We start from the raw sequence: 27,586 nt of genomic DNA, 5'->3' as shown, positions 1-27,586 counted from the left end.
TACCTATATGCAAAAACTCCCATAAACATACTAATCACTATATAAAATTACATTTATATACTTTAATCATTTCTTACATTTACTTATAACTTTCTACATGTTGGGCACATTTCTAGTCCTTTTTAAGTTTTATTTGGTATTCAGAATCTTATCTATTTATAACTACTGTGTAATAATAGATTATTATCTCTGTTGTAATTACTTAACCAAGTAGCTGATTTACTCGTACAGGTTGCATATGTGATAGTAAGAATGTAGAATGTAGACTATTGATTGCTGTATTGGTTTGCTGTCTATTTCACTCAAACAGAATAAAAATACCAGGAAGGCAGGAACATGGTATTGTTCACAGTAATAGACTCTGAGACCAGATCACTATATTTCATAAACATCTTCTGGATGATTAATAAACAAGTGTGTATAATTACACAAATGCTTTGTCTAGCAAACAAAACTAAGATGTTTCTGAGGTAAAAATATTGACAGGATTGAAACAATTTAGTTGTCACTTTAGTAAACAATACTCTTCGAAACTAAAACATATTTTATGGTTTTTAGAAATTGTTTCTATAGGCCGGGAGTTTGGCCTAGTGGTAGAGTGCTTGCCTAGCATGCACAACAACCCAGGTTCGATTCCTTGGTACCACAAGTGGTACAAGGTAGCCAGAAGTGGTGCTGAGGCTCCAGTGGTAGAGCTCTAGCCTTGAGAAAGTCCAAGGACAGTGCTCAGTCCCTGAGCTCAAGCCCGAGACCGGCAAAAAAAAAAAAGAAAAAAAGAAAAAAAAGAAATTGTTTCTATAGTTACAGCAGCATATTACCTCTTCAATGCCATATAAATGAAGTATTTATTTATAAAGAACTTACTCTCTATCACTGCTTAACCTTGAGTTTAGAATTCTTAAATTGAGTAGCAAAGTATTTTTATTTTATAATGACTTATATTACCACCTTATTATTTGATCTAAGTTAGAGGATTGTTAGTATACTTTTCATTCTCTTGTTTGAGTTGCACTAAATATTCTAAAACCTTCACTTACTAGTAATAGTTATATTCTTATAAAATTTGTTAAAATGACAAATAGCTTTTCCAAAAGCTCTAATAGACAAAATTATTGTGCTAAAATAAAATTTACAAATCTTTCATTAAAAATTTATTTTGTGTTGATTTAGAATATTAAGGAGGCCCTTGTTTTAAGTTCTTAATTTTTAAAGAGAAAAATACACGGTCACTTTGATGTTAGTTCACAAAGTAACAAAGGTGAAAAAGTCTTTCAGAATGAGGAATTTAGAATCATTGTTTTAAATTTTGATTCCTGGAAGTAGGTCACTTTCACTTATTAAAATGAATGCTTTTGTGAAAGGCACATAAATAGTAACAGAACCTTCTCTTTAGGGTAATTATGAAGAAGAAATGAAGTGGTATATGTTTGGTTATCAGCAGAGAGCAAAGCAATAGATAGCAACTTTTATCTATCTTCACCTGTTTCCTCATTGAATTGCCATTGAATGGCCAAATCTGAGTTAAATAACCTTTATATGGCCAACCAATGAGATTGATATTCGATATGTAGGAGTCTTAAGATAACTGTGTGAAAAAGCATGTGCTGTGTTTTAGCGTTTGGGGGACTTGGCAATTGATGATCATCAATTGTCCATCATCAAGTGCCACAGATCTTCAGTGAGGACTTTTATCAGAGTGAGTTTCATCATGCTCAATTATATTTCCCCCCTTGGACTTCATCATTTAAAAACGTAGCCTTTAAATATATCTCTGTTTTCTAGAAACAAAGGAATTATGATGCATGTCTATCAATAGTTTGGACCCACCATTTGAATTCTCTGGTTTCCAAATTCCTTGTTTGTCTGGAGAGAACCCTACAAATCATTTTATTAATAGCTGTCTCAAACAGGCACCAGTGGCTTATGCTTGTTGTAATCCTAGTCACTCAGAAGGCTGAGATCTGAGGATGGTGGTTCACAGCTAGCCTGGGCAGGAAAGGCCATGAGATTCTTGTCTCTAATTCAAGACCAAAAAGTTTGAAATGGAGCTGTGGCTTGTTTGGTAGAACTTAAGTAAACATCATTAAATTCAATCAAGAACTGACCAAAGAGAAACAGCTCCGTAGATAGCATCTGTAGATTGACTAAGGTTTGAATCATATCTCAATTCTCCTTAGCCAAGCAAGGGCCCTTTTGACTCACCTCTGTAGTCACAAGCATGCCTGATATAGATATCTATTTCCAATCATGTGGTCCACTATTGGCAAATCATGGATTTTTCAGCACACACAGCCATGATTTTGTCATAGATTATCCCAGCATTTCTCCTTAATCAGCTTTAAAAATGAAGACACTGTTGGAAACAACATAGCAAGTCCTTTATATTTTTCTTTACCACTAGTGTGGACCTTCAATTTCACGTATATTTTTGCCATTGAGAACAAAGTAAACTATCCTACTAAATGTGCAAAATGTAGACTATCTTTTCTATATAAACATAAGAATACATTTTATATTTAGGTAGAGGAAGAGACTGTTTCTTATTATGCTAATAATTGCTGCTCAGCCAAAAATGTGTGAACTCTCTGTTTTGTAAATGCTACTGACTTGGAACATATTCTATATATTCTAAGAATGTGTTAATTTTCCACTAGCTTGTGAGGATGAAGGTCATATTACTCCCTTGGGGATAAGGGAAGCTATAGGATAAAATTGAAATTTCCTGGCCTGCCACTCAAAATCCTTTACATTCCAGCCCAAATACATGTTCCACTTTAGTCTCCAGCCTTCTCTGCATCCTCCACTCCAACCTCTCAGTAGCTCTTATTCCTCCTCAGGGGTCTACAATTTCAGACATCTGCCTGTGCTCAGGCTTAGGCAAAAGGGCTGTTCTTTGTGATATCCAGGCTACTTGACCAACTCTTATTCCATTTCCCAAGTTTCAAGTGAAATGTTGCCTATCTTCATAAATACTTCTGCATTCTTTCATCAAGCATCACACATTCCTTCCTTTGCCTATGTTCCCATTCCCAGTATATACTGTACTGTTTATTATTATTTCTCCACATTTACACATCACTGATATCCTTTCTCCAGCAACAGCCATGATTTTATTTACAGAATCTAATGCCTAGTCAACACTCAACTACAAGCTTGCGAACATGAACAGAAATACCCTGATTTAGATAAAATACGTTACCATTTTGTTTGTTATATAATTTGGAAAGTCCAAAAAAAAGAAATTAAATTCACTCATAATAAAGCTCCTTGAAGGATAATCACTGTTAACAATTTCATATACATATTTCCAGCTAAAGACTAGGTTAAAAGGATGTATTTTTGCTTATTTTACTTAGAAAATTACCTGCATGGCATAACAGATTATCTTAATTTTGCTCTTTCTTTGTTAGCTCACTGAGAGAATAATCGTTCTTTTTGGAGTGATCACCAGTCAAGAGGAAATTCAAGAGAAATATGTAGTATGCGTTTTATTCATCTTTTGGAATCTATTGGACATGGTTAGGTAAGAAGGCAAAAATAATCTCTTAAAACCAGGCCAAACTGCTTTTTTGCAATGAAACCAGTCATAAAAGCTTACGTTTGGTTCCTCTCAATGAACAACCTGAAAAACATAACCTCTTTTCAAATTATTTTATCTTGATATGGAAATGAATTTTAATGCTTTCCTTAATAAGCATAGCAAAGATAATGAAAACCTACCATGGTTTTACAAGAGCAAATCAATGCCTTCAGGTTTCCAGCATAAGGCTTGGCATAACACCAACTTGAAATAACCCTCACAGCTGCTTGCTAATGAAAGGCATTCCTTACTATTGCTCAAGTGCAGGTTATTTTAATAAGCAAAGCAGGACTTTTATTGTATCATTGTCAGGATTTACAAAGTTGGTTTGTGTGAATTCAAGAATATTTTGGGCTGGGGGGTACACTTCACATCCATTTTCGTTCATAGTCTCAGTGGGTTCAATAATTTAAAAAGCCTTTTTGTGGACCCCCTAGGAACATTTGCTGTAGCTAGTACTTTGCAATGATAATGTGCCTGGTCTCTCTACCAGCAGTGGTGTGAGACAGGTCCCCTACTCAGACCTTGCAAAAGCTTTGCCGAAGTATTCATACTGCTACTTAAGCTTTCACAAACAAGCACTCTTTCCCCTACCTGAAAAAATTTGGATGTGAATAGGTCACAAAAATGTCCTCTATTTAAAAAATTTAAGGTAGTGTAAATTCTGTATTTATTGCATTCTTAATAACTTGTCTGGGTTAAATATGTTTAAATAATGAGTTCAGTCCTAGAGAAAATTATAATAAATTTTTGCTTAAAGTGACTATAATTCTTTTTACATGTAATTCAGTAGTTATTTCTCATTTTATAAATAATTTTGTGGACAAAGAGCAAAACTTCATGGATTCTTATAGCCCAGGACTTCCTTTTTACAAGACACTGGAGCCGCATTGGGGACCAAAGCTTTCCAATATACCGAATATGGGTCTGTGTGGTGCTTCTGGTATTGAGTCAGTCTCAGATAAGCTCAAAAGACTCAGCAGAAAACAAAATGATTTGCTTTGAAAGTGGTATGAAAAACGGCATGGGATAATGTTTGGATATAAAAGGTCAAATATATCTATCTCTGCTACTTATTTGCTAAACAATCTTAGACAAAGCACAGCCTGTTTTAAATACAATTTTATTGAAATATAATTTATGTTTTAAAATATGCAATTTGTAGGGTTTTATATATTCAGAGACTATTACCACTCCCTAATATAAGAACATTTTTATCACCTGTAAAAGAAACTCCATACCCATTAGCAGTCACTCAACATTTCCCCTCTTCCCCCAACTCCTGGCTGCCAATCTTATGGTGCCTGTATGAATTTTTACCATTTTGAAAAATTTCAAATAAATGCAATAATCTGATATGTGATCTTTTCTGACTATTTTTTTTACTCAGCATGATATTTTCAAGGTTTGTTCAGTGTTGTAGCACATATCAGTATTTCATTTGTGTCTGAATAATCTTCTATTGTATTGCTGTAACATTTTGTTCCTCAGCTGATAGACAGTTATTCACACCTTTGGTGGTAGGAGTAAGGGTATGAACATCCATGCAGAAGCTTTTTGATTGTATACGTTTTCATTTCTACCTAGGATTAAAATTCTTGGGCTCAAATTATTGTTCCTATGTAGAATGGAAAGTGTAATTATCTTCTCAACTTCCTCTAGAATTACTGAATAAAAAAAGATAATAGAATTTTCTTAACCCATTAGAGGCACCTGTGAAAAGCTGACCATATGACAGTAACGAAAGATAAGGAACAATGCAGAGATGCCCACTCTATTTCAATCCAGCTATAGGAATCCCGATTGTGACAAAAGAAGTAAAATTCTCCTGGAAAGCAAAAGGATTTTATACTTAAAAAAAAACATAAATAATCCACAACTTTCATGAGGTTGTAGAATACAAGATCAATTTAAAAATTAGTTGTATTTCTATTCATTTGCAAAGAATATCTAAAATGAAATTAAGAAGACAATTGTTTAACACTCAAAGAACAATATACTTAAAATATTTTTGGACCAAAGATGTGAATAACATAACTTAGATAGTGAAAATTACAAAATATCATAAAAGTTAAAGGTCCTAATGAATGTAAAGACATCCCATATTGACTGAGGACTTAGTATTTGTTAAGGTGACAATACTCCAAAAGTGATCTGTATATTTAGTGAAATATCTATTAGAATCTCAGCTGCTTTTGAAGAAACTGAAAACTCACATCAAAACTCAGAACAACCTTAAAAAGATTATTAGAGGATTACACTTCTCAATTTCAAGACTTAGTACAAAGTGATAATAATCATAAGTGTGAAGCATGCATGGACTATAATTTAATTAATATTAGAAATAAACATTTATTTGGATATTTTTGGATATTAACTTTTGAAACAATATAAGGACAAATTTTTATGGTTTTGGATTGGGTAATGTAGTCTTAGCTGTGACACCAAAACCACAAGCAATAAAAGAAAACATAGCTAAATTAGCTTTCATCTAAAGTGTCTTTCAAAGTATGTGAAAAAGCCCTTAGTCTCTTTTTCCTTTCTAATAAAAGAGAAAATGAGATCACTTTTTCATTTCAAAAAGTTAGACAACACACCATGCATAAAAAAATACATTATATGCAATGGTATACACAGAGTAACATTTTTGGAAGGATATATAAAAAACTGCCACTGACCTCTGTCTCTGAGGAGTAGAAAGAGGATGCTATATTTCCTTTGCTTCAGGCATCTTTTCAAGGTTTGAGGAGTTGTCTTGTTTTGCCTCCTAAACATGTACAGTTTGTAACCACGATAGCTGTCTCACTTGGAGCTTACTGATAATTCAAAGTCTCAGCTCAGTGTCAAACCTACTGAATCAAAATTCCAGGGATGACTGTTCCCACAGTTAAACAATTTGTGCTCTAACAAGCTTATCTGTGTGATTCTGATGTGTGCTCAGGCCTAAGGACTCTATCCTACTCAAATAAAAATCATGTAGTTATTTTGTCCACAACTTCCTACTGGTTGACTTAAAGCTACCTACTAACAATGTCCCAGCTCCCAAAATCATTTCTAACTATCACACAGATTGGCACAACTACAACTAAAAAAGAGATGTCAAGAAAGAATTTAGAAGTTATATTAATTTTTTTTTCATTTCCAAGGTTTTCTTATCTATTTTTATTCCCCCAGTCCTGGGCTTGAGCTCAGGGCCTGAGCACTGTCCATGGACTTTCTCAAGGCCAGAGCTCTCCCACTTGAGCCTCAGCACCACTTCCGGCTTTTTTTCTATGTATGTGGTACCGAGGAATTGAACCCGAGTTTTTGTGCATGCTAGGCAAGCACTCTACCACTAAGGGCCAAACTCCTGGCCCTTAGACGTTATATTTAATAAAATAATTCTTAAAATACAATATTCTTAAATTATTTGTCTTTCACAAAGAAACTTAGCTATTACTACATAAAATGTGGTTGGCTTCTTAATGAAATGAGTCACTAAGGAACTTGAAGGATAATCTTTTGGAAGCAAGCCACATTTGCATTTTTGCTCTGTTCAGTTGTATCATTACATGCAACTCTTGGGATAAGCCAGAGTGACATAGTTCTCCCACACATTTTTACCTCCTCTCTCACTTAAATTATATGAAATAAAACATGTAACTCACCCATTTACAGATTTATTATGTAGTACTGTCTTTATCTTTTCCTATTTCCTAGCAAATTAGGTTTATAACTTCCTATTTCCTTCCAGGTACACTTATAGCATGTTATCAGTCATAGGAACATCTTATGCTGTCTTGACATGGCTCAGTCAAACCCTGTGGATGCCAATTTACCCTCTGTGTGTTCTTGCTGAAGGTAAGAAGAGTAATATATCATATCTCTGATTTACAAAAGCTAGTTATAACAATCCACTGATTTTGTTGTTGTCGTGGGGCTTGAACTCTGGGCCTGGTCACTATCCCCGAGCTCTTCAGCTCAAGGCTAGTGTTCTAACACTGTGAACCACAGGATCACTTCTGGTTCTCTGGTGGTTAATTGGAGAAAGAGTCTCATAGACTTCTATGCCTGGGCTGGCTTTGAACCTCAATCCTCAGATCTCAGCTTCCTGAGTAGCTAGGATTACCAGCTGTGAGCCACTGATGCCTGGTCACATTTTAAAAATTAAACTTCTACATTTTGCTAGCTCTCTGCTCACTTAGTATATCTTTCTTGGCCTATTTCCTCTTGGTGCAAATAAGAAAAACATTAAAAAGCACAATTGAAAGGTAAGCAGCTCTATACAATAGCTGCTAAGAAATGAGGGCATCAGAATTCTGACACTTAACTTCATTAACTTACTTTATGAGTTTTGGGTAGCCTAATAGCTGAGTCTGTGTACCCATCAAAGAGGGGTTTAGCATTTAGAGATTCATTTTTTATTAAAATACATAGAAACTTGGGTCTGTTTGGCTAGGATCTATTTCCCAATTCCCTTCTATGCATCCTACCTCTACCAAATAACACACACACATTAGCTCTGAAGTGATTTGTCCCTTTCAGATGGAAGCTCTGACTTCTCAAAAAAATTAATTCTGTCTAGCACAGAATTATTACTATTATTATTATTTTTTTTTGCCAGTCCTGGGCTTGAGCTCAGGGCCTGAGCACTGTCCTTGGACTTTCTCAAGGCTAGAGCTCTACCACTTGAGCCTCAGCACCACCTCCGGCTTTTTTCTATGTGTGTGGTACCGAGGAATCGAACCCAGGTCTTCATGCATGCTAGGCAAGCACTTTAACCACTAGGCCAAACTCCCGGCCCCACAGAATTATTATTTTATAAGGCCTATCTCAGTTGTAAGTAGGCACATCAATTCTTTGGTTCTGTCAATTTTCATGACTAGATTTTAAGCTCTGTGTGGGTATAAGAATATGTTTTGGGCCAAGAGTTTGGCGTAGTGGTACAGTGCTTGCCTAGCATGCATGAAGACCTGGGTTCAATTCCTTGGTACCACATACATAGAAAAAAAGGCAGAAGTGGGGCTGAGGCTCAAGTAGTAGAGCTGTAGTCTTGCTCAGGACTGTCAAAAAAAAAAAGAGAGTATGTTTCTTTGTTTCTTTCCTTTCTCTAGTACATCAGTATATGCTCAATAAAACCCAGATGAAATACTGATATATGCTTCCTTCAGCAGAGGCTTTGGTAGAATTTAGGTAATTTGGTAAAAGTCATGATTAAAGACTTGAACATTCAAGGCATAGAAAAACATGCTAAGTGAAACCACTGAGCCTATGTTCCCTTGGTTTCCCTGATTTGTAATAATTAGTACAAACCTTGAACTCTCCTAGCAAAGGATTACAATAGCTCAAAACTTAGATACATAAGGCCATATAGAATGAGGCTAAATGAAAGGACCTTCAGGATATGGAAACAAGAGCAATGTAATGTGGGATTGTTGTTCTTAATGTACTATGTTATTTCTCATCTCTTTTGTTGTCCCTTAGTTTTTCTCATATTGTTACAGTATTTTACCTTGTTATTTAGTATATTATATATATGATTATTTGTTTATTTGCAATAGGAAAGAGAAGGGGGGAAAACAAGATGAGGGGAGGGGTGGGGAAGGGAAATGGGGACAAAAACATGAGAAGGGGTATTAATGTGTGTGAAGTAATGCACCTTCTATCTGGCAAATATAATGTAATCCTTCTATTAATTACAATAAAAAAGAATATTATAAAATTTTAAAAAGACAACAAAATAAATAATTTTTCAATTTTGGGGTAGGATAACCTAGAAAACCTAGAGAATAACCTTCTGAAAACAAAAAAATTGTTTACTATTTAAAAATGAAATCCTTCACTCATTAAGACATTAATATTATACTATTGTATCATAAGAAAATATGATAGAATATAAAGAAAATAGTGTGAGGTTGGCAAATGATACAAATTCTGCTTAGGATGAATATATTTTTTTAAAGAATTTATTAACGTTGATTTTTACATCATATTTTAAATGATAAGTTTAACATACAAGTGTTCAAGGAATCTCTATTTACAATCACTGGGACTTAATCAGAATTAGGCTAAGGGTTTGTATGTCATAGAAACATATTAATTTATGAAATAAAACATTTTGTCTATAGAGTCATAGCTTTTTATGTCTACATAGTTATGTTTATATTTCCATTACCATGTCCATAGCTTTGGGGATGCAGTTATTGAGTCCTTGCTCTTGTACTCTTTGGTTTTAATAGCCACATATTAAGGATACCATGAGCCTTTTGATCCTTAGGTCTTGACTTGTCTCACTCAACATGATTTGCTTTAGATTCATCCACTTCACTGCGAATGCCATTATTTTATCTTGTCTGTTGGCTATGTAGAATTCCATTGTGTATATATATACACCACATTTTCTGTATCCATTCATCTGCAGTAGGGCATCTGGATTGTTTACATCACCTGGCTACTGTGAATAGTGCAGAGATGAACATAGCTGAGCAGGTGTCCTTATAATATCTTGGGTCATGATGTTCAGGATAGATGCCCAGAAGTGGTATGGCGGGATTGTAGGGAAGGTCTATTTTCAGTTCTTTAAGAAACCTCCACACTGCTTTCCTGAGTGGCTGAACTAGTCTGCATTCCCACCAGCAGTGTAGTAGGGCTCCTTTTTCTCTACAACCCCGCCAGCAACTGTCATTGTCTGAGTTCAAAATCTTGGCCATTCTTGTTGGGGTAAGGTGGTATCTTAGGGTTGTTTTTATTTGCATTTCCTTTATGACCATAGATGATGAACATTTTCTCATATGCTTTTCTGCCATTTTAATATTTTCTTCTGATAAGTCTCTCTTTAGTTCCCTTGCGCATTTAGTGAATGGTTTATTGGGTTTTGGGGGGATTAGTTTCTTGAGTTTCCTGTAGATACTGGATATTAAGCATTTGTCAGATGTATTGTTGGTGAATATCTTTTCCCAGTTGCTTGGCTGTCTCTCGACTTTTGCGACTATGTTTTTATCTGTACAGAAACTTTTTATTTTTAGGTAGTCCCGGATGAATACATTTTTGAGATCTATTACACTACACATAATATATATATTATATTACATATGACAAAATGTCAATAGTAATTCTGGATGATAGAACAGTAGTAGTTGTTGTCTTTATATTTCTATTTCTTCAAGTGTCTCAGAGCATAAAAATATGTAGTTAAGAAAACCCACTTAATATTTGTGTGTGTGTGTGTGTGTGTGTGTGTGTGCGCGCGCGCAGGTGTGTATGCGCCAGCCTTGAAACTTGAATTTAATTCAAGACTTGGGCACTGTCCTCTAGCTTATTTTTGGTCAAGGATAGAACTCTACCATCTGAACCACAGCTCTGTTTCTGGCTTATTGGTGGTTCACTGGAGATGAGAATGTCACTAACTTTCCTGCCTGGGCTCGCTTCAAACTGCAATCGTCAGATCTTAGCCTCCTGAGTAGCTAGAATTATAGGCATGAGTCACTGGCACCCAGCTTCTACTTAACTTCTGGTAACTCCAATTTTAATGAACTTTTAATAACATTTCAATAACATTTTCCATTGGACAAACATAGACTAAAACCAAGTTTGTATAAATCTCCAAGATCAACAAATTAAATTATAAAATGTTAGAGACTTAGGTGCAGCCCTTGTTAATTTTAGATGTCAGGTTTTGTTCAAACTGTAAATCCTGCTCAGTAGCAATCATACCCTATCTGGATCTGGTTTAACCAGTATTTAGAACTAATTCTTTTTCCATCTCTCCCTTCCCCAAACCTTTTCAGTTTGTAATAATTTTAGACTCACAATAAATTGTAAAGCAGTAATGGTTCCTATATATTCTTTACCCACATTATCCTAAAAATAACATCACATAACCATGTTACATTATCAATGTATTTGACGAAAAAAATTTCCCATGAGATATGGTTCTGTGGAACCTGCATCTGTCTGACACGAACTTCTACCTCAGCATTTCTTACAGAGTTGCTGAGCATTTTTATCATGTACTTCTGGGGCTAGGGAAGAGGAAGTTTCCAAGGCTAGTTAGGTTGAGAAAATGTTGACCAATACTGGTGTTTCTTTGTTGCAGAATTCAGAATGTATATTGTGATGAACATGTGTTTTGCAACTCTAAGAGAAAAGTATATGCAGCATTTTCCATATTATCTTGCTCGTGGCAAAGAGATTGTGTGTGGCAAAGGAGACATGTATTTTGTGCTATTTTAGGAAGCAATGTAAAGTCTGCATGTAAGCATGATGCATGATGATGTATATAAAAGGTAAAACTGCAGTCAGTCACACTGCTGGAACAGCCTCACCAATGTAGTCACTTAGCAGATTTCTATGTTAAAAAGCAGCTATCACTAAAGGAGTCAGCCATCATCACAAACCTGTCATTCATTGTCAAACTCAAAATATCCTTCTTTATGGGGCTAGATCTACACATCCTAGTGAGAGGGAAAACCCTGATGATACTTTCTTTCTTTAAACAGCATTTGCCATCTATCAGTCACTGCCATATTTTGAATCCTTCAGCACTTACTCTGCCAAGCTGCCCTTTGACTTATCCATCTACTTTCCGTATGTGCTGAAGCTGTATCTCATGATACTCTTCATAGGTGAGTGGTCAGCTTGTTTTTGCATTGCTCCTATTCTTTAGGTCCATACTGCCATCTACTTTGATAAGACTGGTTGGTAAACTTTGAAGAGACAAAAAGAAAGTCTTACACGATGACCTAGACTGTGTTATTAAAGCACCTGGAAGTCATGATGCTTTTTGCCAAGCATTACAAGATCAAATACATCACTATCTCACAGTAAGAATGAGAACAGTTTTACTAGCAGAAAAATAACTGTATCATGTATGATATACAGATATCTTGATCCTAGACACTGTTTCTACAAACAAAACTTAATGTAAAATTGAACAGGGATGGCTATTTCTGTATTTTCTAATTTTGTTTCCTGTTTGGCCTTTTATGCTAGTACTTCCTAGCAGGCAAATAGGAATAGGGTTATAGAATCAATTAAAAACTTTATGAAAAGCCATATAGTATGAAGCTAATTGAAAAGACCTCCAGGATATTGAAACAAAAGCCATATAATGAATGATTGTTGTCCTTAATCTACTATGTTATCTCTCATCTCTTTTGCTATCCCTTGGTTATCTCATATTGTTACAGTGTCTCACTTTGTTATCTGATATATTGGATTTATTTGTATTTGGTTATTTGAAATTGGATAGGGAAGGGGGGAAAACCAAGAAGGGGCGGGGCGGAAGGAAGGGTAATGGAGATCAAGACATGTGAAAGGGTATCAATATATGTGAATTAATGCACCTTCTATCTGGCAAATATCATGTAACCCTTTTATTAATTACAATAAAAAAAACTTTATGAAGCTGAGTTCCAGTGAATGATGACTATAATGTAAGCTATTCAGGAGGCTGAGAGCTGAAGGATCACAGTTGGAAGCCAGCTGGGGCAAGGTCTGTGAGACTTATGTCTAAAATAGCCAGTAAGAAGCCTTGCTGGAATGGCTCAAGTTTTAGAGCACCAGCCTAGTGAGCAAGGTGAGTATACATAGGCCCTTGGTTCAAATCCTGGTACTAGCCCAAAAATTTAAAAAGTGAAAACAGGTAAACAGGTAAACGGCTGCATATTCAAGTGAATGAGTGAGTGTATGAGAACACTGGAAATCAGCAAGAAAGAAACTGGAACCTTGGAAGACTCAAAGACCTATAACAATACCAGAAACAAAAGATCTGGGCAGTTGAGACCCAGGCTTCATAGCTGGAAGGGAGGAAGAGTCTCCATTTATAGGGTAAAAGTCAAAGAGGATCACAGCAAGTTCTGTCAGCAGGCATGCAGGATATCCTCACCACTGACTAATTCAATCTTAAGAGGCCTGCAACAACACAGTTAGATAAGCAATCTAAAGGGGGTTCGGAATAGAGAAGGCCTGTTTTGTGGATGCAGACTGAGCTGGTGATCAGAAGCTCCTTCATATTCTCATCTCTGGGGCCTCCCAGATATTCCAGTGTACTAGCCTACCAGATTTCTGCCTCACAAATCCAATAGAGTTGAGGGTGGAGGAAGGCAGTAGGGTGACTCTGAATGAAACTTGTTAGGTTTTGTCTTCTGAGACAAGGAGACAGTTCATCCCATGAAGATTGATGTAAATGCCAGGAATAAGAGCAATCACCTCTACGGTTCCCACCACCTCCCCGCTCAAGGCTATGCATGGCTACCTGCCATTACCAGGGTAAGGGAAGAATGAGGTGGTTCTACTGCTGCTCTGCCCAGATAGGCATGTAGGGACAGCTTTCAGAAATTCTGGGGGCTTCAGTTGCTATTCTTGCCCCAAAGATATCCCAGAGAAAAAAACTGCCAGATGCTAGGCACATGCGTTTCTCACTTGCTCCAACAAGCCTATCAGTCGAAGGAGTTAAGGAAGAGAAAAACTTGGGCATTACCCCTGATGTGTGAATAGCCAAGAAGACCACATGAGGACTTTGCCTGTATCTATCTACTTGCTCGCTGATGGGCACAACACATGAAAGAGCAGGTGTGAGGAACAACATTGGCTGATGCCTGCTCCATCCTCAAGTGCACAGGGCAATAGGGTGCCACTGGACAGGCAATCCCAGTAGCATCAGAGATACACCACAATTTCTGTTCCCCATCACTTGTCAGGGGCCACCACATCCACTGTAGGAATAGTCATGTAATGTGTACCCTCCCATACACATCTAAACTGCTGACGTGTCCCTCCCAACTCTGATATGACTTACAGAGATGGTGGTTCTCTGAGATTCTGACAAGATATACCACACGCTCATACTCATGAATCAGAGCTAAAGAAGCGAAAGAGAACATATAATACAATATCCAACTGGAAATAAAGTTAACATTACATAGCAAACATTTACAGGACAAAGTTGCTTCCTAAGAAGATCATTCTATAAATGTAGAAGAGATATTCTTAGCCACGATAATAATATAACACAGTAATATAGAAACACAAGAAAATATAAAAAGAAAGTAGTATGACATATTTAAAGGATTGCAACTCTCTAGCATCAGTTTCCAATGAAAAGAGGATGGGTAATACTTGATAAAGCATTTAGAAGAATGATTTTTAAAATCTCTGAAATCTAAGAAAACATAGATTAACAGAAATTAGGAAGACAAAGCAGAAAAGAGATCTAAAAAAGAAAAGATTTCAAAAAGGAACCAAACAGAAATCTTGGATATAAAGAGCTTAATAGTTTTAATGAAAATTAAGTTGAAAGCCTCAACAACAGACTAGATCAAGTAGAAGAAAGGATAGCTAAGTCTAAATGCAGGTCTTTTGAAACTTCCTATTCAGACAGAATAAGACAAGACAATAAAGAAAAATCTTTGGGAATTGTTAAATATTTTCATCAGTGAACTACTAGAAAGCAGAGGAATTAAAACATACACACACACACACACACACACACACACACACACACAGAAGCACAGAAAACTTCTCTAATTTGTTGTTGTTATGGGACTGGAACTCAGGGCCTGGGTACTGTTCTTGAACCTCTTTGTGGTCAAGACACACTAGTGCTCTACCGCTTGAGCCACAGTGTCACTTCTGTTCCCTGTTTTTAGGAATGACATGAGCATCTATGTACATGAGGTTTCTAGAACCCCCAAAAGAAGTATCCATAAAACATCTACATGACATGTTAAAGTATAGGACAAAGAAATAATTTTAAAATCTGAGAGAAAACTCCAACTTATATTTAAGGGCAACTTCACCAGTACTAAGAGTAGATTTCTCAGAAGAAACCAGTGTCCATTCACATCACTCTTATTCAATATAATACCAGTAGTTGTACACAGAAAAATCAGACAAGAGAAAGAAATAAGAGGGTGGATCATATTCCCCTTGTTCTATTCTTACCCATCAACTATTCCCCTTCACTATCTCTAGGAGTTATGGTATTACTTGAAGGTAAAATTCAGGTACCTTTTCATTTTGTTTCCACAATTAAGAGAGAAAGGACAATCTGTTGTATGCACACATGGAAAGTAGCACAATGAATCCCAAAGGATGTGTAATTAGTATGTATTAACAAAAAATAAGGGAAATTCATTCATAGAAAAATCTACGTTTAAAGAGTAAAGCTGTGTTGGCCAAAAATCAAGCACAGTGTCTCATATTTACAATTCCAACTGCTTGGTAGATGGATATGGGGCAAAGTTCAAGGCTAGCCCAAGAAAGAAAGAAATAAGACTTTGTCTCAGACAATAAACTGAGTATGGTGGTTCATCCTATAATTCCAGGTATGTGGGAGGCAGAGGTAGAAGCATAATAGATGGAAAAGAATGTTACTCTATCTGAAAAACAAAGTAAAAAGGTTGAAAAGTCTGGCTCAAGTGAACAGCACTTCCCTGGGAAAGACAAGGCCCTGAGTTTAAACCCAAGTACTATATAAATATTTAATTACATGTCCTATATAAGATAATTTTAAAATACTACACTTGAAAAAAGTCTAGCAGATGATTTTCCAAGAAATTGGGGAAAAGACCTGTATTATTTAATTTTATCCTGATTCCACCTTCACTAATCCTAATGCTAATACTTATCTCTAAAATGAAAGATATTTTAAACGTAAGAACAGCAGACACAGAATAAAAAACAAGTGTGAAACTTTAGAGGTGGTGAATAGAGTTACTGCAAAGAAAGCAAAGAACTCCTATATTAAGAGTAGGATGGAAGAGTCTAGGTCTTTCTTTGGGTCTCTTGTCCTACCTTTGGAATTCAAGTAGCAATCTGACTACATTGTAGAATTATATTGTTGTTGTTGTTGCAGAGATATGCCTTCATCAATCAACTTTTCTTACTTTTGTCACTCCTTTTAAACTTTAGGTATGTATTTTATCTACAATCATCTTTACTCAGAAAGAAGAGATATCCTCAGAATCTTTTCCATTAAAAAGAAGATATGATACACAGCGTAGTGATATGATGTGAGAAAAGAGATTTGTGGATTCAGCTGCAAGAAATATACCATGAAAAGTATTTTGGTGACAAAAATATCTGATACTTGGCAAAAAATGATCACATAACTGTACATATCACCCAATCCTCTTAAACCATTACCATAGCAGTCATGTTTCTCACCATATTTTCAAAACATTCTGAATAATCTTCTTCACCCAATATAAGTTATACTTACATTTTGTGAAGTTTGATTATTTTTCCTGTAAGATTAAAAAGAAATGGAATCTGCTGGGATAAATTTAATTAAATCAAGAAACAAAACTTGAAAAACCAAATGCCGGAATTGAATTTTTCTTCTGAGTTTTCATATACTAACAGACTGATAGAAGGATAGCACTGTAAAATATATTCTGCAGTTGTCTAAATGACATACTTTCCAGATAAATTGCTTTCTAGATAAATTTATACTCAAAGCTATTAGTAACCTTAAAGATTACACACACTTAGACCATCTCTCATGTTTCTTAACAGTGGCACCAGGTAATCCCAACTCATGATATTGGGATCTGATTACCTCCCAAAGTGTCTCTTTCTAAATATATTCCAGTGAAGGGGTAGATCTTAACACATAAATTTAGGGAGGAGCTAGGCATCTGTGGCTCACACTTGTAATTCACACTATGCAGGAGACTGAGATCCGAGGACTGCAGTTCAAAGCTAGCCCAAGCAGGAAAATCTGTAAGACTTGTATTTACAATTAAACACCCAAAAGCCCAGAAGTGGAGGAGTGGCTCAAGGTATAGAGCACTAAACTTGAACCTAAAAGCTCAAGGTGAGAGGCCAGGTCCTGAGTTCAAACCCCAGGATCAGTACAAAAAATATTGGGGGGCTGGGAGTTTGGCCTAGTGGTAGAGTGCTTACCTAGCAAGCAAAGATCTGGGTTTCATTCCTCAGTACCACATCTATAGAAAAGGCCTGAAGTGGTGTTGTGGCTCAAGTGGCAGAGCACTAGCTTTGAGAAAGCCCAAGGACAGTGCTCAGGCCCTGAGTTCAAGCTGCATGGCTGGCAAAATAAATATATATATATGAATATATATATGGACGGGGGAGACACATACTCAGTTTTTAGGACTATCTGGCTCCACAAAGTTCATATCATTTCACGAGTAAAATACATTTATTGTAGAGCCTCCCCACAAAGACTTAACTCATTCTTGTATCAACTAAAGTATTTTAAGTTTCGTCTATGTATCATTTATATCCCATATAGCTGAGAGTCAAGGAACAATTCATTATGAGATGGAATTCCTTCCTCACTGTGTGTCTGTCAATTCAAACAAATATGCTATCTGCTTCCAAATACTATGATTAGGGATAAACATAAGGCAGATATTCACATTTCAAAAGTGAGCAACAGGTTCCCAACACATCCTAAAACTTCAATGCGAAGTCCCTAAGATATTAAGGCTCAGGATAAATCCTCTTTAGTTTTTCCAAGTCTTTCCAATTCCTTACAAATGGGGAAATGTCTTTCCTTCTGATGGAAGCATAGGTTCCATTGGGTATAAGCACCACATTTTGTTGATCCATTCATCTACTGAGGGCCATCTGGTTGGATCCATATCTTAGATATGGTAAAAAATGCTGTAATGAACATAGGTGTACTGGTAGCTTTAGTGTGGACTTGTGGCCTTGAGGGGCCTTCATACTGCTTTCCTGAGTGGACAAATTTACACTCCAACCAACAATGTAGTAAGGAACTGTGTATCTCTATCATCTAATTAAGCCTCATGACAGCCCTACAAAGGAGGTGTCAGTGCCTATTCTCATGGATGAGGGAAACCACGGACCCCAAGTTACTTCGATTTTGACTTACTTCAACTTCACTTACTATGATTTTTTTCTCTATTTCTTTATGAATGGGCCAATGCCATTCGTTCTAATGGAGATTAGATTCCATTGTGCATGTATACCATGTCTTCTTGATCCATTCATCTACTGAGTGGCATCTGGTTTGGTTCCATATCTTAGCTATGGTAAATAATGCTTCCAGTTGTGCTGGTAACTTTAGTGTGGACTTCTTGGAGGTCATTTGGGTAAATGCACAGGAGTAGGACTGCTAGATCGTAGGGGGGCTGTATGTTTAGTCTTTTGAAGACCCTCCATAGTTCTTTCCAGAATAGTTGGACCAGTCTGCATTCCTACCAGCAGTATAGTAGCATTGCTTTCTGACCACATCCCTACCAGCATCTACTATTGTTTTCTTGACAATGGCTACTCTAAGTGGGGTGAGGTGGAATCTCAATGTTTCATTTACAGTTCTTTTATGACCAGCGATGTTAAACATTTCTTCATTGGCTATTCATATTTCCTCTCCAGGGAAGTCTCTTTTTAATACTTTAACCTGTTTATTAATGGGGTAGTTGTTTCTTTGAGGATTTTTTTTTAATTAAGGGAGGGTTAACTTTGTGTATCTTTTTCATATAAGGCTGATACCATGTGTCTTGTATATATTTTTATCTGATTTGGGGAAGGGAAGGGGAATAACAAAATTGTGAAACAAGGACAAAGGGTAAACCAATGGAACAGTAATACCCATAAGATACTAGGTTGGAAATTAACTTTACAACTTGGTTGGGGGGGAGGAGTTTGGGGGAGGGATACAGTGAGAAAAACAAAGGTGGTAACAATGTTTGACAAGAAATGTACTCATTACCTTACTTTTGTAACTGTAATCCCTCTGTATATCACCTTAACAACAAAGTAAAATTAAATTAAGAAAAAAATCCTCTTTGGCTTGATGTTATTCCTGGCAACAAAATTTTCTTAGTCAGAAGTCTTGTTTCCACATTTGTTAGGGGAGATTAGGCCTGGATAATTGAATGGACTCATCTTATGCTTCCAGTCAGAAACATTTGGCCTATTGAAACAAAGGAACTAAATGCCTATTAGGAACTTATATTTGAATCACTATTAGAGTCATTTATCCTTGTCTTTGAAGAATAGTAAAGATTTACATCCAAATAACTCAGGGTCCCATCCTATAAAATCTAAGAAGTCTAACAGTCTTCTCTTCTGTTCCTCCCATTCTTTTCATTTAAATTAGCACTGTTCTTGCTGAAGTAGTACTTAGACCTGCAGTTCATTTTGAAATCTCTACATTGAATTGACTGTTCACTACATTTTAGTCTCCATTGTGCTTTGTACATATGATGCCTTCTTGCAGTATCCTCACATGATGGAGAACAAAATCATCTCTCCCAAGTCTCTTCTAATAAATTCACTAATCCCATTCAGACATCCAAATACCATCACTTCAAGAGGAGTTAACTTCTAGAAATTAACTGCAAAAACGTTAATAGTCTCCTAGTTGTTGTGGAACCATTATATTACATAAAAAACCACATAGAAGGGGCCGGGAGTTTGGCCTAGTGGTTAAAGTGCTTGCCTAGCATGCATGAAGACCTGGGTTCGATTCCTCGGTACCACATACATAGAAAAAAAGTCAGAAGTGGTGCTGAGGCTCAAGTGGTAGAGCTCTAGCCTTGAGAAAGTCCAAGGACAGTGCTCAGGCCCTGAGCTCAAGCCCAGGACTGGCAAAAAAAAAAAAACCACATAGAAGTTTTTAGAAATTTACATGGATCTTTACATCTGTTCCAAATATATACTTTTCAAGTCAAGAGTGAGTGTATTTGGATATTTCTGAGAGAATAACACAGCTTTAATTCCACATATTAATTTGTTAGTATATCCCCACAAGCTATTTATCTTGGCAACTTACATTTTCAAAAACGAACAGAAAAGGACTTACACGGAAAATTTCCTTTTGCATATATAGTTAGGAACATCTTGCTTCAAATAATAGAAACTTATAATTTTGTACACCAAATGGATGTATCTTGAGGGAATACTTTCTTACCTGAGATCATATAGGCAACCAAGTGAAAGGGCCTTATTATAACTGGATATACCTAAGATTACTGTCACCATTACAATTTACTTTGTAGGCAAACCTATCTCCAACACTTTTCAAACAAATAAAAGTCACATGCACAAGTTTACAAGATAATTTTACTAGAGATTAAGAGAGAGACGTTTTCACAAAGAACATCTTCATACTGAACTCTAGCCAAATCAGTAATATCCATGCTCCTATTTCAGTCTCATGTGGCCTAGGTACCAAAGGGACTCTCCTTCTCCTGGCCATGCATATGTCAAGCTGTTAGTAATATGGCCATCTTTACATGACCCTTACTTGTAAGGATCAATGTTTCACCAATCTCAAACGTGAATTCTGAAAGATGTCTATTTCTTTGGTTTACTGCATGAAAATGCTGTTGACTACTGTAAAGCTTTTCACCAACCATATGCTCTGGACCACACAGCTTTCTTCTTAAATTCTGGGAGAACTCTTAAGGACAGCAGGGTGGCTAAGGAGACAAAAAGAGAAACAGAATAAACACTGTTGCATTTGGTGTAGCTCCACTTTAAAAGGTCATTTTGATCAAAAAGGTTTCAGGTCAGAAGTTGGTCTTTTCTCAGCTTATCTACAAGTTCAAGAATTCTCATCACTGGCTGGGAGTTTGGCCTACTGGTAGAGTGCTTGGCATAGCAGGGCTCGATTCCTCGGTACCACATACAGAGAAAAGGTTGGAACTGGCCCTGAGGATCAAGTGGTAAAGCCCTACCCTTGAAAAAACCCAAGGACAGTGCTCAGGCCCTGAGTTCAAGCCCCAAGACTGCCCCCCCCCCCAAAAAAATGGAATTCCCATCAAGTCTCGGAAAGTGTTAAGGCAGAAGACTTTTAAAGGTTGGGGGAAAGTTTTTTTAGTTACTGTGTCATTAATAATGCAATTTGCAAAGATCAGTTGGGACCTGACTTCTGGGAGGCTAATGATGCTCCTTTTCTTGATATGAGTGCTAATTACATGTGTGTTCCCTTTATCAAAAATCTACTTCTTGGCCAGGTGCAATGGCTCACGCCTATAATCCTAGATACTCAGGAGGCTGAGATCTGAGGATCAAGGTTCAAAGCCAGCTCAGGCACCAAAGGACCTGAGACTCTTATTTCCAGTTAACCTCTAGAAAAAAAACAGGAAGTGGGGCTTGGCTCAAGGGTAGGGTGGGAGCCTTGAGTTGAAGAGCTCAGGGACAGTGCCCTGGCTGAGTTCCAGTGCCATGACCCACCAAAAAAAATCTACTTCTTATAAAATTAAGTTTAATTTTTTTCTACATAAATATATTATCTTCATTAGGTGTTTACTTAAAGCTAAAAATACAAACCCCACAATCCTATAAAAATTAAGCTCCTATGCTCCACAGAACAGGTATGACTACAATAAATTATATTTGAATATATACCCACACTTCAATTGTTTTTGCTCTGTCATGGGTCTCTTGGAAGTCCATTTAAAGAAGACAAATTCTGAATAATCTTTTTAGGAAACTTATTACATATCTTATTTTCCAATGTTACTACAAATATATGTACAATGTAGGAATGTGAAGGAATATATATAAACTAGGTAACATACAACTGTTGTGACACTAATGATAAGCACATGAAAATATAATCAAGTGAGTAAATGCTTCCATGGACTGTTTTACACTTTGGTATCAGTTATTCAATTTGTATTGTAAGGTAATGTGTTTGGAGAAACCTATGGCATTATCGGCCCAGGACCATTAAAAATGAGTTCAAACTCTTGAAAGCAAATGAGCAGAGTCAGCAAATCTCTGGGAATGGATCAAGTGAAAATATGTCAGATCATGGTATAGATTTTTAGTGAAGTTCCATTTTCTATAGAATCATGTGAGGCACTATTCTATTTATAGGTTTCCCATGCCTTTTGGAGTAGGAAGAAGGATCACAACTCATAAATTCTTGTTTGTTTGGCAAAAACTCCAGACAAATTATCACAGAAGAGGCCAACAGGAATGATACATTCAGTGCAACATCATACAGAAAATCCATTCTATCAGCAGCAGCTACTAGCTCTAGATCCCCAAATCCCAAGACACAGATGACAAGTAAAAGCTCAAAGTTAACTTTATCGAAAAGTTAAATTTACAAGTACTGGAACATTTTTAAAACCTAGTTTCTGGCTTAAAATGCTACATTAGTGATCACTTGGGATTATTGAGATACATGAAGAGGAGCTCTTTCATAAACCATCATTACAATATGCTGTTATATACCCCAGATAAGAGTTGATGCTTTTCGTCTACAGTGAGCAAAAGCGTGTAATGTAATACCTTTTAAAAGATCTCTGGACTTTGCTGAGAGGGCTTCTTTAGGGCTTTCCATGATGCTAAATAGCCAGTCAATGAACTAGAATGAAAAAGAACTGTGTCAATGAATAGAATGTTACTATCAGCATGAGATCAGTCATTCCTGAGGCCTGTACACATAAGGGTTATGTGCAATATCTAGTCAACTCTTGCTTAGGCTGACGTAGAAATAAGACATGGACCAAGAACAAAATATGTGTTTCAGACTCAGAGGTTTAAGACTGGAAGATCTTCTGTAGGCCATGAACATTATTTGCCATTGCTCAGAGAGATCAGATCTGCTGATTAATATTCAAGTCTATTCGCAGTGTCAAGAGTTAAGCCCAGCTACTCCTGGCTGTAAAGTCATGTGCTTTCTTTGCATCAAGCTCTGTCCTATTATTTCCATATGCATTTTGCCCTGTTCCTAGCTCCCCACCAAATAGAAACCTATCACATGTAAGCTCTTGCTGCTAAAATCAAATATGTTTCTGTAAATGAGAACAATTTACGCCCAAATGGATATGAAAAGAAAAGTTGAAATGCAAAGGAAAGAGCATAAAATATTGTCAGTAAAGTAAGCATGTTAACTGAATAAATCCTACAAATGAGGTAAAAGCTCATAGTACTTATGAGTTTGAATGATTTCCCAGGATGCAGTCCAAATTGCTTTTGAATTAGATACAGGGTAATTTCATTGATGACTAAATGTTACTAATCTTTTACTATGGATTTCAACTTCAGATATGTGAAGCTGGATTAAGGAAAGAAAAAGAAAATAATTCTAACTCTGGCTTTAAATCAATCTCTCTCTTGTATTTCTTTCATTTCTCAATTTGGTTTTATAATATCATAACAGTAAGCAAATAAAGCAAGAACTACAAATATATAATCAAAGCAAGATGTGTGCACTGTAGTCCAAAGTGAGCACTGTCTTGATCCAGAAATAACAAAACAGTAGACCACATATAAATTTATTTTGATTAAAAGTAGAACATAAAATTAAAAAGTTGAGAAAGCAGTGCTAATGCTTATCTGATTTAAGGGGAAAAGACAGTTTAGTTGAGGAACTTAGTAGAATTATGCACAGCTGAACTGTGGGTCAAGACAGAAAACACAAAATTGTCTCATGTGCCAAGCTACCAAGGATCTTGGTATTTAAAACCAATAGAGGAAGGGTAATGGCAAAACTCTATCTGGTATCTCCCTCAGGCCAAGTTTATGACAGTACTTGCAGCAAGTATGTAGGGTAGACTAAGCTATGGGCAACCTTAACTACTCTGTAAGATAACAGATGGTCCAGGGCTACATTTCCCCTGGGAAGAGTCCCCTGAGCCAGTTCAGGCATCACTGATCATGTCTCTTCTTTGCTCCTCATGGCTGTATCCTGCTTACCTGTTTACTTATCATGCTTAGATCTTCAATGTGCCTCTTTCTTGGAATCAGAGCACATGTGCCTCCAAAAAAAATGAATGAAAGTATAGATTTTTCTTTCCACCTTAACCCCTAACTGTAAGCAAGTTGTTGCTATTGTCATTGCTGTTGTTCAAAATCAGCAGTCACCTGGGATATCTCTGCATCCCCCTGAGATCTGGGGCTATGTAAGGAAGTCTGTGGTGTGATTCAAGTTTTACTGAACTCCCACTTCAATCCTATAGCAGGAATTGCTAGAGACAAAAGCCTGCCTGCCCACCAGCTAAGCAGGTGGCTGCCAGCCTCACCTTCTGGGTCTGTTCCTTCCATGGCTCTTTCTGCAGCAGAAGCAGCATGCTACTGGGAAGGAGAGTGAGAGCTTCTTGCAGAGTGACCCTGTGCATTGGACTCCTGCCAAGGAAGCTTGATGCTGGCCCAACTGGGCTATTCTCCTGATGCCATGGCAACCAACTGGCACTGAGACCAAGGAGGAGTGGAGCATCATGGTCTGCCCAAGCCACCACTGCTGCTGAAAATATTAGTAGCAAGAAGTCCAAAGCCTACAATTAAAAACAGAAGCAATGTTTAGGTCATATATTTTAGCAATTCAAAAGAACATGTCCACATATACCAGCACTATCACTATCATCATCATCATCATCATCATCATCATCATCATCATCATCATCATCATCATCATCAATCTTCCTTTCCATCTACTTCTCCTCCGATGTATGTCTATATCAGAAGAACCAGATAGCAAACTTAATTTCCACGCATAATGAAGAAACCTTTTAGGGCTTTTGTGAAGACAGAAGGTTCAATGGCTTTATTTTTGTTCTATCATTTAAGGTGAAACATAATGCCTGATTACACAAATATCCAAATATCCAAAATACTCCTTTGTTTTTGGTGCTTTTAAATAATTAAAAACTTAAGAGGTATATTAAAAATATTAGCTGATTTTGTTTTTGAATAAGAAGTCTCTTGCTCTATTTGGAAAATCTACAATCCATTCAGATTGTAGAATAATGTAAACTCATAAAAAACTAATAATAATAATAATAAGTGTACCTCTAAGTTGTTGAATTATTGCTAAAACTATAATTCTTTCTTCAATATTTATTCTCTTGGGGTTTTAATATTTTTGTAAAAAACAAAAGTAATAAAACCTTAGGGGTCATAAGAAAAAGGACAGATTATGATAACTCAGAAAAAATCTAAAAGGTGTCCAGTCTCATAAAATTTCTAATTTAATAAATTTTCAAAAAATTGAGACACACAAACTCTAGAAAAACTAGGCAGAATTGCAAAGAACACCCCAGATTACACAAATTTTACTCATATCTGAAGCATTGCTACAGAGAAAATTCTTCTTATAAAATACATAACACCTAAAATAAGAATGAAAAAAAGCTGTCTTCATTTTATGGATTTTTTTAAATCACCCACTACCAGAGATTTTTTTACCTTTTGAGGGTTCATACTGCAAATGTGATGAACATTCCCCTCTAATAAATGTATGCATGAAGTACTGGCACCCATACAGATAATTTGTATACATTTCAGGAATCTCTTTCATACCAGACATTTTTAGTCACATGTGAGGCCAGAATCTAGTATCCTAACGGACTTTATGAAATAGAAGTCCTTGGGTTCTCCTTTCCAGCTAGTGCCCTATAGGTTCTTACATCATATTTAAAACATAATATGCTAAAAATGTTTCCCACAGTACAATTCTGAGTGTTCCTAAGAATGGTAAGAATAGTAGTTTCCTTGTGGCACCAGAAAATTATTACCAATGTTTCTCAGAACTGAAAGGAAGGAATAGGAATATAGTTCATGTTTGCAGTCTTAGCGACCCAGGAGATGGACATCTATAGGTTTAAGGGTTAAAGTCAGCCCAGGTAGAAAAGTCCTAAAGACTACATGAAAAACAACCAGCAAAAAACTGACCAGAGTTGTGGTTCAAGTGAGAGAATGTCAGGTGAGTGAGCAAGTCAATGTCCTTAGCTGAAACCCCAGTACAGGTAGGAAGGAAGGAAGGAAGAAAGGGAGGAAGGAAGGAAGGGTGGAAGGAAAGGAGGGAGAGGGAAGGAGGCAGGGAGAATGAAAAGAAAGAAAAAGGGAAAATGAGGAAGAGAGGAAGAAAGTAAGGAGAAAAAGAAAAGTACACTATAATTTGGACCTAGAATGTCCCTTCCAAGCCCATGTGTTACAGACTTAGTCTCCAGAGCGGTACTACTGAAAGATGGTGGCACCATTAGACAGAAGAACCTAATGGGAGGTCTTTGGTCCTTGTGGGTATGCTCTTGAAGGGGATTATGGGACCCTGGTCCCTTCATCTTCCTCTCTTTAGTTTCCTGGCAATGCTGTGAGTAGCTTTGCTCCATAAAGTGTGTTTTTTTCTGCCATGGACTACTTTACCACAGGCCCAAAGAAATGAGGTCCATGGGCTGTAAACTAAAACAGTGGGCCAAAATAACCTTTATCTCTTTGTGAGTTGATTAAGAAAGCTACAAGCAATTCCGGTAGACTGTACCTCGTTAAGAGCCACACTGTGAATAGATGTTGACTGGTAAGCAATATTTCTGATATAACCCATCAGTTCCAAGAGCCACTCCATCCTCTTCAACACACCTGAAAGAAAGAGGACATTTCCTACTACTCAATGATTTTACTTTGGAATGTAGAATGGATCAGCGATGACCATCATTTGACGAAAACAGAACACCTGATGAGTATTTTATTACACACTCTGTATTCCTGCAATCCCTAAGAACTGTGAATGCCTGAAAAGAGTTGACCTATTCATAGCCAACAATTGTATTTTGGTATTTATTTTCAAAAGTGAATTTATCTTTCAAATTTTCCTGGCTGCTAGTGATAATATATATATATATATATTTATTTATTTATATATATTAGACCTTGTTTTTCAATATTAAGCATACTAGGAAAAGTCTCACAGGCAATTATTGAAGCTTTGGTAATTAGTTGTTTTAAGAGTTGTTTATGCTTAAGCATTCTAAATTTATGCCAAATGATAAGAATAAACTTATCCCAAAGTCATAGAAAAATAAGAAAAAAAAGCCACTAAGAGAACAAATGAATCCATAAATACTTATTTTTATCCTCTGTAAAAAAAAAGCATAAAGATTCTCAGCAAGATGAAAGCTATTTAGGAGGGTTTTAAAAACTGACTAAGAGAAAAATGAGAATTTCATTTCAGAGTTTCATATTAGAGGCAAAGGCAATATCAAGTGACTTCAATGTATTATAAGTATCTTTATGCTTAACTGGAAATACCTACTAGATTTTTCAAGCACACTTTTTTCATATATTTTTATTTCTATT

General features: G+C 36.4%; 2 protein-coding genes across 2 annotated transcripts in view; one reads left to right on the top strand and one right to left on the bottom strand.

The window, feature by feature from the left end:
• Hacd4 (3-hydroxyacyl-CoA dehydratase 4) overlaps positions 1-17,627 on the top strand; it is a 34,384-nt gene extending 16,757 nt beyond the window's left edge. Inside the window, exons 4-7 of the mRNA XM_090330055.1 lie at positions 3,411-3,523; positions 7,314-7,420; positions 12,058-12,183; positions 16,472-17,627. Of these exons, the coding sequence (XP_090186181.1) occupies positions 3,411-3,523; positions 7,314-7,420; positions 12,058-12,183; positions 16,472-16,551 (426 nt within the window). The 3' untranslated portion in view covers positions 16,552-17,627. The remainder of the gene's footprint in view (positions 1-3,410; positions 3,524-7,313; positions 7,421-12,057; positions 12,184-16,471) is intronic.
• Positions 17,628-20,597: 2,970 nt separating this feature from the next.
• Positions 20,598-27,586, bottom strand: part of Focad (focadhesin) — a 250,753-nt gene continuing 243,764 nt past the window's right edge. Inside the window, exons 41-44 of the mRNA XM_090330054.1 lie at positions 26,772-26,869; positions 24,538-24,789; positions 22,802-22,877; positions 20,598-20,976 (exon numbers count right to left, since the gene is read on the bottom strand). Coding sequence (XP_090186180.1) covers positions 20,903-20,976; positions 22,802-22,877; positions 24,538-24,789; positions 26,772-26,869 — 500 coding nt within the window. The 3' untranslated portion in view covers positions 20,598-20,902. The remainder of the gene's footprint in view (positions 20,977-22,801; positions 22,878-24,537; positions 24,790-26,771; positions 26,870-27,586) is intronic.

Source organism: Megascapheus bottae, chromosome 3 (assembly GCF_031878675.1).
Source record: "Megascapheus bottae isolate mThoBot1 chromosome 3, mThoBot2.hap1, whole genome shotgun sequence".
NCBI classification, from domain to species: Eukaryota; Metazoa; Chordata; class Mammalia; order Rodentia; family Geomyidae; genus Megascapheus; species Megascapheus bottae.
Note: the sequence above shows the minus strand (reverse complement) of the source record. Positions and strands in the feature narration are given on the sequence as shown.